Source organism: Balaenoptera borealis (assembly GCF_965194805.1).
Source record: "Balaenoptera borealis genome assembly, chromosome: 11".
NCBI classification, from domain to species: Eukaryota; Metazoa; Chordata; class Mammalia; order Artiodactyla; family Balaenopteridae; genus Balaenoptera; species Balaenoptera borealis.
The window spans coordinates 64,413,834-64,429,251 of record NC_138868.1 but is presented as its reverse complement, the minus strand read 5'-3'; the positions used below and the strand labels follow the sequence as shown (position 1 = coordinate 64,429,251).

Genomic DNA, 15,418 nt, shown 5'->3' with positions numbered 1-15,418 from the left:
AACTAGGTGTCATCTCTCTTTGTTCTAATAGCACTCTAGGCATACCTCTATCATATTACTTAATACAGTTGACCCTTGAACAAGGCAAGAGTTACCCCCCATTTCCCACCCCACTGTCAAGTTGAAAATCCATGTATAACTTTACAGTCCGACCTCTGCATCTGCAGATTCAACCACCAGGGATCATGTAGCAGTATAGTACGTATTTATTGAAAAAAATCTAAGTACAAGTGGACCTGTGCAGTTGAAATCCATTGTTGTTCAAGGGTCAATTGTACATTGCATTAACATTTTGTCTAATCTATGTCTGTATCCTGAGACTCTAGTAGAGGGCTTTGCCCATAGTAAATTCTGAGCAAATGTTTGTTGAATGATTTTATTCATTGAGTGACAACTGTGTGTCAAGCACTGTACTAGTTTTTTATACACATTATTTTATTTTTTTAAATTTTTATTGGGGTATAGTTGATTTACAATGTTGTTTTAGTTTCAGGTGTACAGCACAGTGAATCAGTTATACATATACATATATCCACTCTTTTGTAGATTCTTTTCCCATATAGGCCATTACAGAGTATTGAGTAGAGTTCCCTGTGCTATACAGTAGGTCCTTATTAGTTATCTATTTTATATATAGTAGTGTGTATGTGTCAACCCCAATCTTCCAATCTATCCCTCCCCCACTCCTTACCCCCAGTAACCATAAGTTTATTTTCTACATCTGTAACTCTATTTCCATTTTGTAGATAAGTTCATTTGTACATATATACAATGGAATATTACTCAGCCATAATAAAGGATGAAATAATGCCATTAGCAACAACATGTATGGACCTAGAGATTGTCATACTGAGTGAAGTAAGACAAAGACAAATATCATATGATATCGCTTATACGTGGAATCTAAAAAAAGGCTACAAATGTACATTATCTTAATCCTGACAAGAAACCTGTAAGATATATGCTACTACTCCTGTTTTACAAATGACGAAACTGAATAACTTGCCCAGAGTTTTGAACCTAAGTGTGTCTGACTCCAAACTGGTATTTCTCCCATTGCCTCAAATGAATGAATAAATCTCCTTAATTTTAGTGATACTTACTGGTCAAAATTTAATATCCTAATTTTACCATTAACATTGAAACTCTGATCTTTTAGTTCAGTGTTGCATGCTCTAATACATTTTTACTTGATTCAGCCTCTTTATATTACAGAGAAGAATGGACCCCAGGTACCTTAACAGCACAGGTATCCTATTTTTAATCTGCTTCATAATTAAAGAGTTTTTGATGATGATTCAGGGTCAAGGTTTGGTTAGTCTTTCCTTTTAAGAGAAGGATTATATTTAAGAGCTAGTCCACATGTCATCTTTCAAGAGGTATAAAAGGCCCAAATACATTGAAAGTCACATTGAAATTATAGAATTAATATACCTGGAAGAAAGGAAAATGTGGCAGGAATGAGTTAAAGATAGTAAGACAGTCTCACATATGTGAGAGAACCTGGTGGTCACCCTGATTTCTGTCTTTTCTGCATGCTAGGTGAAGCAGTGTGTACTAAAATTTTAATAAAGTTTTTAGAAGTACATAAAATAGTATCATGAGAATCTCACGCAGTGAGAGCCCAAGCTCTAAAGTCAGACAGACCTGAGGTCTAATCCTTGCTCCCCTACCTAATAGCTGAGTAAATTTAAGCAAGTTGCTTAACTTTTCCTAAGCCTCAATTTCTTCATCAGTAAAATGGAGAGAAAAGAAGGGTATTAGGTAGGGTAGCTAATTACTACTATAACACACAGCATTAAAATTTTAGAGGCATAATTTAATAAAACAAGTAAAATCCAATACAGGTGTACCTGGTCATGCAGTTCTCTGGGGCAGGATTCCTTCAAGGACTAATTTGGGGCCCCATGCTTCTTCTATTTTGCAGTTTTGACTTCCTCTAGATTCTTTGAAATCTTCATTCAGCTGGTAGGTAGGGAAAGAAAGAGAATATGGCGCATGTGTAGGAGGTTTTAGAGGTTTTGTGGGCCAAAACTTAAATGGCTTTCATTGTTTCTGTCCACAGTCCATTGTGTATTGTCAGTCACATGACCCCAACTAATTACAAGAGAGGCTGGGAAACATAGTATGTGTGCTCAGGAGAAAAGGAAACAGACTTTGGGGAATTCAGAGGTGCCTCTGCCACTTCAGGTCATGAGGTGGTCTTAGGGTTTAACTGAGATAATGCATGTAATGTGCTTAGCATAGGGTAAGTAATCAACACAGTTACATGTAATTATTATTATCACAAGGGTGTATGCTGAGAGTCTGAATAAGGAAGTGAAGTCCTTGCTTGGAGGTTCTACCAAGAGAACTCAGCTACATTCAAAGAAAAGTCCTTACCTAACTGATTTGGAAGCATCAGGAAACATAAACATTGAAAGGTGAGGGATGAAGGGGTTGCCAAGGTGTTCATGTCAGCTTAGCTAACAGAATGTCAAAAGTTTATACCCTAATGTCTAAGAAGAGTGGGAATAGGGAACTGGTAGACTCTTTGGATTTGGGAATGGGCTTAACTGAAATAATAAAGGGTAAATATTCTGATCAATCCCCTCTTCCATATTCTTTTTCTCCCTCACTTTCTTACCTTAAAGTTACAGACATCATAAAGATTCTTCAGGTGCAGCATATTTTCTTCTCCCCACTTATTTTTCTCCTCTGTTGCCATTTAAAATAGTGTAAGAACTCTGAGAACAGAGACCATGTTTGCCTCACACATTATTATATCTTAGCACCTAGCAATGCCTAGCACAGGGTATGCAGGCAAGAAGTATTTGTTGAATGAATTTAATATATATGGTAGTTGCTTCAAGTCTTGCCTAAAGAATCTAGATAAAGTAATGGAAAGACGATGAGTTTTTAAATCTTGCTTCCATCACTTGAGTATTTGTGGGATTCTGGGACTTCTAAGACTTAAATTTTTTTTTTTAAGCAATAGAGAAAAATTATACAAGCATTTAACCTCTAAGACTTTTTTCTTCCCTGTATTAAGTGGCACAATACTTTTTAGAGTTATAGTAATGAGAACTAAATGAAAAAATTCATGTAGTGTTCCTAGTACATAGAAAGCATTCAAAAAACGGTTGTTCCCTCCCCTGTACCTCACACCTCTCTACAATGTACTTTTTAATTTAGGGGACCCTAACAATTAATTGACACTAATTGTTTACATATTTAGAAACCTCTAAAATATACCCTTGAAAAAAAGTACAGTTGTATTTCTAACAGAAGCTAGTTTATTTATAAGGTGAACATGTCTACAGTTATTTGAATAATGGTGGTTTGTAAGAATCTCTTTGGTAAAAGTAATGGTGAAATACCTTCCTAGTGCAAAAAATACACGTTGCCTTCTGTGTGTTTAGGAATAACTTTTACATTTTCCCTAAAGATGAAATATTTAGCTACTGATTTAGCTCCTGTTGACCTCAGCAGGGGTCTACTAATGCAGAGGCTCAGGCCACCCGGTAACTTATTAAGTGGAACCCACAGAAGAATAGTAAGGATGTCTTAAGAATTGGGTAACTCCACGGCCCAATGGACACGGGGCAGCAAACTGGGCACCAAACTGCAGATGGATTGCAGATGCACTGAAGGAAGTCATTACAGTTTTGAGAAATTTGGGGCTGGCTTGACAAAGATGAAGCCTGCTGGTTTAAGCACTTTATGTTCTTGGCAGAAGCATGGTGTTGCAAATTTTCACCAGCCATAGTGAAAAAAAAGGGGGGAAAGGGAATGGGAGGGGACCATAAAATTCATGATGATACACAAAATGTTAACCATTAGCTTTGCATCTTTTGAGAGTCACCAGATTGAAGCACAGTATTTTGGACTTCGCTGGCAGATGGTGTACACAGACTTTCTGAGTATGTTAGCATTTCATTTGAAACTAGCAAGATTACATAGGACTATCATGGTAATTTAACATTCATGGAGATTTTAAAATTTATCCTTAAACTTGTGTTGAAAGTGAGGCATTTTAACATTTTAAAAGACTTTGTGAAATAGATCTGGATCTCATAGAACAGATTCACAGGATATAATAATTCCTCTAAAATGCCCACAGGACAGTTTCAAGGGTCTTCTTTCCCTGAAAATCTGGCTTACTCAAGAGAAAAAGAGGCCAAAGAGAACAAAGACTAAACCAGAGGAGATGGCAGGTAGTGGTCTGGATTCTCTGAATGGGACTTCTCCACTTACTACCCTCTCACTTCCTTCTATGGTCTGGACCTTTAATCACCACAGCAGTCAGCCTTGTAGGGTCAGCTAATCTCTGTTGACATCATCGTACTACTTCCCTTTTCAAATTCCAGTGAAGCTATGTGTTTCCTGTCCTATTTGACACCCTAGAGAAAACATACTGGCCCATTAGTATCCAAATTTAGACTGGCAGCAATGTGTCAAGTTTTCAGGGAAGAGATAAAAACAGGTGACATTTCCAAGCCTCTCAAGAAAAGGGGAAAAAAACCCCAAGCCTTCTGGGGTAAGTAAGCAGGGAGAGCTTCAATACCCACTGTAGGGAGAGGACTGCTGACAGCCTCCGAAAATGGGCCGACGGAAGCCTTTTCCTTTTCATTAAAGCCAGGAGGACGGTTTTGGGGGCCTCCCTAAACACATTCTTGATTCTGCTAGGAAAGCCCAAGCAGCTCTGACACCCGCTTGCTCAGGGGGAGCTGTGAAGGTAGCTGCACCTCCTCTTCGGGAAGCCGTTGGTTTCAACCACAGACACTAGGACACCCTTGTCGAGAGAGAGGGGTGAAGCCATACGTCCCTCGCCCCGCCCCCCCTCGCCCCCCCCCCCCGTGACCCCAGCGAGCCCAGCCTCGGGCGACCTGTTGGCAGGGAGCATCACGTGACGCGGCGGGCCGCGCACTGCCCCCCGCGGGGGAGCCTCCTGTTGCGCCCGCCGGGCGGGTTTCATCACGTAACTCGCGGGCGCCTCCCCGCTCTTCCCTCGCCGAGCGAGGGAGGGCCTGCGTCGAAGAGGAAAGAGAAGGGAAAAGGGGCGGGAGACGGAGGAGGGGCGGTGCCCGAGTCACGTGACCCGGGGCAGCCCGGAAAGCTCCGAGGAGGAGCCTCGCGCCGCCATTTTCCTGCAGCTGCCTGTCCCTTTTGCCCTGACCGGCTTCAGCTGACCAGGGAAGGGGTGGGCTGAGCTGAGGCGGGGGCAGGGGAGTGCCCGGTATCGTGCCTGACCCCGCGGGTGACAAGAGCCGGTTCTTTCCGGGCTGGGTGGCAGCGCGCGGCCCTGAGCCCCGCCCCAGGCCGGCAGGCGGAGAAGGAGCCGGTGGGGGTAGGGGGGGTGGGGGTCCTCCGGCGCTTGGGGGTCCCAGTCCCCGCCGGCTGCCGAGCGGGAGGGGTGGCGGAGGAGCCGCAGAGATGTCCGGCCAGAGCTTGACGGACCGAATCACCGCCGCCCAACACAGTGTCACCGGCTCCGCCGTGTCCAAGACAGTATGCAAGGCCACGACCCACGAGATCATGGGGCCCAAGAAAAAGCACCTGGACTGTGAGTGAAGCCGACCGCGGCCCCCGCGACCCGCGTCCTTCTCCCCATCTCTTTTCTTCCCCGCTTCAGCTGCCTCTTCCCTCCCTGCGTCTTCTCCGGCGCGGCGGGTCCTGTGCTCATCCGAGCTGTGTTCTTTTTGCTTCCATCACACCTGCCTTCACGGCTTCCGTTCCCTGTCTAAAAATCCCTGACAAGCCACTCCCCTCCGGGTTCCTAGGGGACCCTGGCTTCTCTGTCCGGTGCTCCGCGATACACATCACAGCCGGCCAACTTGCCTCTCCACCTAGCCCCTCACCTCTCGGCCTCCTCTGTCTGCTGCAGCCTTCTGTCTGCTCTTTCTTCCCACCCGTCCCGTGCTGCCTCGCCGCCCTCTCCTGAGCGTCTCCCCGCTTGCTCCCGGCCTCACCGCCCTATTGTTTCCCCACTAGCCTTCTTCGGGTTTCCGTAAACGCCCGGTTCCGTGGGCCCGGATCCCTGTTTCTCCGCAACCCTGAGGGCCTCCTCCCTTGAAGTGATTCCCACTTCCTTTGCTCCACTAGCCTCTTCTGTCCCTTCCTTTCCCGGTTTTCTCGTCCACCTTTCCTCCCCCCACCCCCCGCCCTTGGGTTACCTTTCTTTGCCCCTGTAGCTTCACTTAAGTTCCTTCGTCTCATTGTAAATATCATACTCAATAGCCGACTTTTTTCCCCCGACTACTTTCTTCGTGGGCGTGAAAGTAAAGGGATTCCGTTGGTGTGGGGAAAGCTTTGTGGAACGTCGGGATTTTTAATCACCTCTGGTGGGGTTTAATCATTGTATTTTCGTGCTTTTGACTGGGATAATTTGTGAATGTCAGTCCCCCCCCCCCTTTTTTTTTTTCTAATGGAGGTATGGAAAAGCGTTTGCTGATTTAGGTATCAGTTCCTAGAGCTGTTAAGCCTGGCGGTTTGAATTCAGAAGCTTGAGTGAAGCATAGACTATTGGAATTCAAAATAGATTAATAATCAAATCTACAAATAACATACATCCTTTAAAAAACTGGTAAAAAGATATTTGGTGAGTCTTGAGTTTGGACTCCGTTTTAATTTATGCTGGTTATCTTTTGAGGAACTAGCTTTTCTTACACGCATGATATTACACCATTCACTAACTTAGCTACAATTACTAGAGCTAACTCCTCCCAACTTTTTCCAAACCTGGAAGCCACCTGTAATATCCTCCTTTTTTATTCCACTCCTTTACCTCAAGGTACAAAGATGAGTGGATTACTCAAGCTTTGACTCAATGGAGCTTTGACCTGAAACTTTTCAGGGAAACATAGGGAAAAAGGCATTGTAATAGATAAGTTCCTTTTTTAAATGGCTACTGGACACATAAGCCTGACTGACTTCATCCTACATGAAAGTTACTTTGCTTTACTGTTTGAAGCAAGAGTGAGCATGTCCTGAAAGGGAATTCAGTGACGGGAGTCCTGGTTTGAGTTCTCGTTTGGACTTTGGCCGTAAGGTTTGCGCTTTAAAAAAAAATGGACAAAATGTGAATTCTTCCAAGATACTTTGCTCATGAAGTACTGTTAGAACAAGTTACTGCTACAGACAAACCCATTATTCATTGTGACTTATTCCTTCCTTGTGGAAAAGTTTAAAAAAGCATCATTATTGCTTGGTTCTTCTTTTGATGTGTGGTTCATGGAGGCTGCTTGTTAACTATCAATCCTTGACTGTTTTAAAGAATTCAGAATATATTTAAATGGTGACACATTTATAAATGGAAAGTTTTTTTAAATACATTATGAAGCCGTAAGTGCCTTTTTGATTGTCTGATATTTGGAGTAGACATTTCTACTATTTACTTCTCTTCAAATGACTACTTGGCTTGCTCTACCCAATCTATGGTTTGCCCTAAAACTTTTAATTCTTTTGTTTGGTTGGTTTTGTTGTTTGTTTTTGGTGTTGAAGAAACTACTTGTGACTTTGTGAACTGTTACCCTCATCTCTCCCTTCAAAATGATAAATTATAACACGAATAGATACCGCTTTTAAAAGTCTTTTTAAAGGTTCTTGTCTTAATTCAAATGTTGCAGTTCTAACACGTTGTGGAAAAGGTCAGAAAATAGGCTAGGTAAATTTAGGAGAGTGAGACTTGGCTTGTGGTTTTATGTTAGCCTTTTCTCTTGTAATGGAAGCTGCTGCAGATAAGAACTGGGATTAAGTTTGGTATGGATAATCTCTCATTTGTAGTCTTTTTCTCTACCACTGCTGTGTTTATAAATTCCCACTTCTTTAGAACCTGAATATCCCTGGTAATGTTTGAATTTTTAAAAAAATCTGTATGAATAAGGAGCCACTACTTTATGAGGTTTTTAAAATACAGTAATACTATTTTCCTTATATTGTTTTTTAAAACACTCTTATAACCAGTTCCACTAATGAAATAAATTTAAGTCTGACCAATGAGTGGTTTTTGTGAAGACCTTCTTCCCCCACACACTTTAACATACTTTGAGGAAATTGAAAAGGCTTTCACAAACAGTTCTGGGTTTTGACATCATGGACTGTTAAGTCTTTAATGCAGATACAATTTTTCGTCTTTTAGGAATTGTTCTTTCTAGTGAAGGCTTAGTTCTGTTGTGCCATTTAATATACTGAGAAACTGTTGCCTAATTAGTTGACCCTAATGAAAATGATTTCATTTTTTAAATATTAGTATTTAACAAAAATATGCTTAAGACTGTTTTTTCCTATAAGCCTTTATAGTGTGGAGGTGGTTTCTGTGTACTTCGCCAAGGTCTGTCTATATTAGGAAATGATTATTGTAATCCATGAATTATGGCTTAATTCATACTACATTGTATACTTGTTTAAGAAAGAGCTTTTGCTTTGCTTACAGGGGTCAGTAGATAATAATGTGAAGTAGTGTCCCTAGTGTGAAAAGAGTTGTCAAAAAAAAAAAAAAAGAAAAGAGTTGTTAAACCTGAAACACATTTTTAAAAATAAACATGGTTTGCATTTAACTTCAGGCCTCTAATGGCCATAATCAAGATAGAAGAATAGCAGCCTTGTATTTGAAGGACTTCAGTTTGCCAGGCACTTATTAACCATTATCTAATTTAATCCTTTCTCATAGCTATGGGAGAGGCAAGTCATATGCATAGAAGGTCATCTCTAACTAAATTTAAACAGGGTATAGAATACTTAAAACGTTATTGGTTGAAGTACAGACAGAACAGAGTTTTAAAATTTATAAATTCTTAGAGTAAAAACATTCTTACCTGATTTCACAACCTTTACTCTTGTTTTTTTGACAAGAACACTTTTTTCTATATTTGTTTACTTTCCTTGGGCATTTATGTTGGGGCATGTTTCACTGAGATGAAATATTATGTTAATGGCTCTAATGTTTTCACTTTTTTATCCATATTTTTTCCAGTTAATTTCAAGGGACACTTCATTCCAGCCACCATCTGCCTTACATTCTGTACAACAAAATCAAGATCATGTTCTTATTAAGTATCCGTTATAAGCATATCTCTAAGGTAGATACAGTGTGGGTATTTGTGTGTTGTGTACTGGCTCTAGACTCTGCTTAATTTTAATTGTGGAAACTTTTTTTTTTAAAGTAAGAATTTGTGAATGTTTTGAATATGTAGAGGGTGGAATTTGTATTTGGGTTCGTGTTTTGTATAACCATTGAAAATACATATAAAATATTGACATGCACCCAAAATAATTATCTTTCTAAGCAAATTATTGATTTTTAATGTCTTAGTTAATGATATCCAATGGGTGCTTAGTTTGCATATTGTCAAGAATAAATCTGGTAACTGGGATCTGATTTGCAAGAAGGTACCTGTGAGGAAGATAGTAAGTAGAAGATCTGCCCCTAGATGGCGCTTGTTTAGAAATAAGGTAACTGTGGCTTTCCAAATGGACAATTATTTCGTAGTTATGTTTGGGCTTACTGTTCTTTCCCATAAGAATTAATCGTATGATTTATATTTTCATTTTCATTATTTGACCTATTCTGTCCCTTACTACTTTAATAGTTCTGAAATACAAAAAAAAAACGGTAATTGAGTCATCAAAGTGGTAATAGTAAGATTTGACTACTTATGTCAAATGCAGGAGGTATATAGTAGAACTCCACAAATGTAAGTTTTTCCTCCCTGACATATTTAGTTATGTTTATGAATAGTACGTATTTTAAAAGAGAAACCCTGAAGAGAATTTTACCTATAGCCATTTCAGTAGCTGCCTTATTTGTAACTAGCAAATTAATTCTAAAATATCTTTGTAAAGTAATTAGGCTTCACTGGTGGACTTGTTACTTTAAGAAATACTGTTTAGACTTTAGTCATCTATTTTTTATCCTTGTAGCAGTGCTTTTTATGTTTATATATTTTATATATCTGAATAATTTTTAAAGATGTCTTAGAATTTAATTTCAACTGAAAAGTAAGAAGTGAAACTTCATTATGAAGTGACTTGCTTTTATTCTCTCATTTGAGTTGTAAAGCACTTATGTGATATTTAATTAGATTTTTTTTAACTTTTTTAAGCTCTTCCACTTTACTTTTTAAATTTTAAAATTTATTTATTTATTATTTATTTATTTATTTTTGGCTGTGTTGGGTCTTCGTTGCTGTGTGCGGACTTTTCTCTAGTTGCAGTGAGCGGGGGCTACTCTTTGTTGCGGTGTGTGGGCTTCTCTTTGTGGTGGCTTCTCTTGTTGAGGAGCACAGGCTCTAGGCATGCGGGATTCAGTAGTTGCGGCACCCGGGCTTAGTAGTTGTGGCTTGCGGGCTCTAGAGTGCAGGCTCAGTAGTTGTGGTGCACGGGCTTAGTTGCTCCACGGCATGTGGGATCTTCCTGGACCAGGGCTCGAACCCGTGTCCCCTGCATTGGCAGGTGGATTCTTAACCACTGCGCTACCAGGGAAGTCCCTATTTTTTATTTTTTTTGGCCGTGCCGCACAGCTTGCGGGATCTTAGTTTCCTGATCAGGGATTGAACCCGTGCCCCCTTTAGTGGAAGCATGGAGTCCTAACCACTGGACCGCCAGGGAATTCCCTAGATGTTTTAAAAATACATTGTTTAATTTATTTTAATTAATCAGAATTGCTTTAATTTAAATAATGTGAAAGTTCACCAATTTGTTTAAAATAATTGATTTTAATTAGTCATCAGAATTGCTTTAATTTGAATAAAATAGTTTATTTTGACTCTGATTATCATTTAGAATATTTAATGTGAAAGTTCACCCTAATACATAGAAAGTCTCTTCTGTTTTCTTCAGTTTCAAAGTGCTTAGTTCCGTGATTTTGCCCTTAAAGTCAAAGAAGCAAGTAAAATAAACTTAAAGACTTCTTGGCAAGAGGTTAGAGCCCTACCAAGAAGAAGTAGGGTTAGATTTTCAAAGTAAAGGCTTAATATTTGCTTTTCCTGTTCTTTTGGTGGCTGAAGTGGCATTTCCGTTACTTTGTGTTCTGTCTCAGTATGTTCCCAGTTAAATGGCTTTATATATTTCTCTAGAGAATTGAAATTTTTGGATTTGATCTTTCAGAATTTTGTATATTCACTGTGTATATGGTTCTTTTCATGGAGAATTGTTTGTAGGCAGTTACAATTTACTAATGATATTCCTTTAAAAGGGAATTTTAATGAACTTAAACCTTTGTATTAAAAATTATGTTCAGAATTGTAATTTGCCAGGTTATCAGAATATTAAGGATTTCTCAAGTTACATTAGAATATAGTGGCAATACTCACAGATAGACGTGTTTTTTGTGTTTATGCCTAGGTTGTGTTTATATTTATTTAACAAATGTTTATTTATGCTTACTTTGTGCTGGGCACTCACATTACTGAACACTTTGCATTTATAAACTTGTTTATTCCTTTCAACAACTTTGTGAGAGATTTTATTATTATTTTTAAATTTATTTATTTATTTTTGGCTGCGTTGGGTCTTCGTTGCTGCGCGCATACTTTCTCTAGTTGCAGCGAGCGGGGGCTGTTCTTCGTTGCAGAACGTGGGCTTCTCATTGCAGTGGCTTCTCTTGTTGCAGAGCACGGGCTCTAGGCGCACAGGCTTCAGTAGTTGTGGCATGTGGGCTCAGTCGTTGCGGCTCGCGAGCTCTATAGTGCAGGCTCAGTAGTAGTTGCTCCGCGGCATGTGGAATCTTCCTGGACCAGGGCTCGAACCTGTGTCCCCTACATTGGTAGGCAGATTCTTAACCACTGTGCTACCAGCGAAGTCCAAGAGATTTTATTATTATCACCATTTTACTGAAGAGGAAACTAAGGCACTGAGTTTAGTAATTTGCCCAAGGTCACATTGCCAGGAAGAGGAGAACTGGGATTTGAACCCAGGTAGTCTAGCATCAGGTCTGGCTTTCACCTTAGTGTAACTTTTAATGTAATGCTTTTCTATTCTAGAGAATGAATAGACCATGTTTATCTATTCATGGCTGTTTCTTAAAGTGTGATCCTGGGATTCCTGGGAGTCCCCAAGACTCTTTCAGCGTATTTGTGAAATCGAAACTATATTCATATGCTGAGACATTATTTTCCTTTTCCATTTTCATTCTTCCACTATTGTACAGTGGAGTTTTCCAGAGGCTATGTGATACTGCAACAAATTGAATGTAGTAGCAGATATGAAAATCTAACTGTTTTTTATTAAGCCAGATAGTAAAGAGTTTTGGAAAAAATGTGAAACAATGCCACTGTTCTAAATTTTGGTTTTGGAAAATACAGTTATTTTTTATGAATAATGCTAACATATGATGAATTTTATTATTTTAAAATGAATTAGTATTTAAGAATTTCTCAGTTTTAATTTCTAACACAGTAAATACCAATAGAGAAAAACCACATAAGCAAAAGCTCTTTGGGGTCTTCAATTTTTAAGATTGTAAAGGTTCTGAGAGTAAAAAAATGCAACTCTAAGGAAGGGTGTATAGAAGAGGGGAGAAAAGAATACTTAGAGAGAAACTAGATGTAAGTGGTCCTTTAAATTCTCAGAGTAATTTTGATTTGATTTGATGTGTAACAGTGGCCCAATCATTGTAGGACTGATCAAGAGATGTGATGTGATCTTTTGATTATGTCATACTGTTGAGTAGATTGGAAAGAATGTGCTGTGTGACTTGGAAAGGAGACTGCTGGGGGGCAAAAAGAGTCTCTAACAGTAATAATATAATTTTTCCTAAAAGGCCTTGATAGAGTCCATCATTAATTGAGACTCTTGATCTATTTTTCCTCAACTGTTTTGTTTTGTTTTATTTTAAATATATCTAAGCTATTTCTTTTCAGCCAAGCAGGTTAGGTACCAGTTGAGCCAAAATAAGTTCTTGACCCTCAAACTATTAGCCAGCCTTTGCAAATCCCATTCCTTGGACACAAAATATCTTCACCTCTCTATCAGTACAGATGCATCCTTCCTTTTAAACCTTCTTTAAGCTAACTTGCTTTTGTTAACATTCACATTTAAAGTAACCTCTTTCATAAAGACGTTACTGAATAACTCCCCCTGGTTCTGTCAGTCCAACGTTATTATCACCATTTAAAGTTTACATATATATATATCTTTTTTTTTTTTTTTTTTTTTGGTTAAACTGTACTTAGTATTATGCTTTTATATATATATTGGGTTCATGGGTGTTTTCTCTGTGAATAGTAACTGTTCTTTTTTGTACTATTCTATGTCTCTTCTCAAAGTACCTAATCAGTGACCCTTTGGGTGCCCAGTAAGTACTGAATGATTACACATAATCTCCTGCCACAGCTCAGGCTATTCCATGAACAACGTATGGACACACCGTAGAGATCTATTCCAGTAGATATTTTAATAATGTTTTTATAGCCATTATCTTAGTTGCAGTGAATGGTAATCACCTGGTTACAAAATTATATATGAAGTCATTCAGTAGCATTGATAAAAAAGATTATAACAAATTGCTATGTTTCATGGCACCCATGAGGCATTGAGGTTTAGTTTTGTTTAGATATTATGTGGTTTTTCCAAAGTATTGTTATAGCAAAGAAAAAAAGTTTCTTGGTTACAGCAACTCAGTTTGAAAACTATATTCAAATGCATGTTTTTGAGGATATGGTCTTAAAAGTAGAAATTAATTTTAAGAATTAAACAGGGGACCAGAATTAGATTTGAAATGTTTATCAGAGCTGCTTCCTTGTACAACTCTAGGAGGTGCTGATCACATTATAGTCTATGTGTAGGGTGCCTCCAGTATATAACTGTATGGCAGCCTCACTTTAGATATAAGGAAGGATAAAGTACACTTAATAGATAATGTAAAAATGCAAAAGAAAAGAAATGACTGTTTCAGAGTTAAGCCTTGTGAGGTATGAAGCAAAGGTTGGAGTAGTAGTAGTGATGGCCTAAAGTACACGTAATAGATAACATCAAGATGCAAAAGAAAAGAAATGACCGTTTTAGAACGAAGCCTTGTAGGGTAAGCAAAGGTTGGAGTGGTAAGTAGTGATGGCCATGATAGTAAGACGACTAAATCCAGATCATCAGTTCATTCCAGGGGCTGGTAGGAGTTGCTGCAAGTCTTCTCTGAATGCTTGGAATTCCAGCAGTGATTACTGAAACGGTGCTGGTATTTATAGTCGTAAACTTAGTACTTGAAAGCTTGCTAGGGGCCCTGATTTTACTCAAGGGACATTTCTTTCAAGTAGTGGTTGAGGAAGCTAGATATGCTTTCCAAACTTCTTCCCTCACTAAAGATTGCAGGTATACTTTACAAGTGACTTTCATAGGGTATACTCAGTTGCTGTATTTTAATGTACATGTTTCTGCTGATTATAGATCTCCTCATGTGATTTATAAGCTCTGAGAACAAGGGTCATGGTGTATGTATGTTAAAATTTTTATGTGCTGGTAATAGAGTTAGTTATCCTGTGGAAGCTTGAGAAATACAAATGTAACATTTTAAGTACATCTAATATGCAAAAATCTTATCGTGATTCAAGTATATACCAAAAAGTAAATAGGGTGGTATTCACACCGGAGAGGATTTGCCGACCTTTTTGGTGTATTAGAAACAATTGTTTGCAGAAATTTATTATCATGCATGGTATTGACTGATTTGAGATACTGTCATTTAATCCAAAGCTAATGTGAAAAGAGGGATTGTGAGGCAAAGTGATTTTTTTAATGCAATCTTTAAATTGAGATGTAGTTCACATAACATAAAATATATTCGCAGTGTTGTGTGCAACCATCTCCAGTATCTAATTCCAGAACGTTTCCCCCCACCCCAAAAAGAAACCACCTATCTGTTAGCAGTCACTCCCCCATCTCTCCACCCTTATTCCCTGGCAACCGGTAATCTACTTTGTCTATGGATTTTCCTATTCTGGACATTTCATATGAGTAGAATCATACAATACATGGCCTTTCATGCCTGGCTTTTTTCACTTAGCATAATGTTTTCAAGGTTTATTTATGTTGTAGCATGTAACAATACTTCATTCTATTTATAACCTAATAATATTCCCTTGTATGGATATACCACATTTTGCTCATTCATCCATTGATGGACACTTGGGTTGTTTATCCCTTTAAATCCAGGAAGAATAGTATTGCTATGAACATCTGTATAGAAGTGTTTGTGTTAACATGTGTTTTCAGTTCTCTTGGGTATGTACCAAGGAGAAGAATTTCTGGGTCATATGGTGGGTATATGTTAACTTTTTGAGGAATTACCAGACTGTTTTCCACAGGAGCTGCACCATTTTACATTCCCAACAACAATGTATAAAGGTTTCAGTTTCTCCATATTCTTGCTAACACTTGTTATTTTCAGGGTATTTAAAAATTTTTTTTTTCATTGTAGTCATCCTAGTTAAATATGTATATATAGTAT

General features: G+C 38.7%; 1 protein-coding gene and 1 long non-coding RNA gene across 17 annotated transcripts in view; one reads left to right on the top strand and one right to left on the bottom strand.

Annotated features, from left to right (window-relative positions):
• The window catches only part of LOC309605920, a 98,560-nt gene extending 89,613 nt beyond the window's left edge, over positions 1-8,947 (bottom strand). For 2 of the 4 annotated variants that reach the window (XR_014231572.1, XR_014231573.1), the window contains exons 1-2: positions 5,539-8,947; positions 1,854-1,965 (exon numbers count right to left, since the gene is read on the bottom strand). This is a non-coding gene — a long non-coding RNA (uncharacterized lncRNA). Of the gene's footprint in view, positions 1-1,853; positions 1,966-2,626; positions 2,698-4,868; positions 4,994-5,538 lie in introns of those variants that run through there. The other 2 variants (XR_014231575.1, XR_014231574.1) reach the window with 2 other exon arrangements.
• The window catches only part of PICALM (phosphatidylinositol binding clathrin assembly protein), a 106,908-nt gene continuing 96,628 nt past the window's right edge, over positions 5,139-15,418 (top strand). For 2 of the 13 annotated variants that reach the window (XM_082342254.1, XM_082342255.1), the window contains exon 1: positions 5,139-5,545. In XM_082342254.1, the coding sequence (XP_082198380.1) occupies positions 5,416-5,545 (130 nt within the window). In that variant the 5' untranslated portion in view covers positions 5,139-5,415. The remainder of the gene's footprint in view (positions 5,546-15,418) is intronic. The other 11 variants (XM_082342260.1, XM_082342249.1, XM_082342258.1 and 8 more) reach the window with 8 other exon arrangements.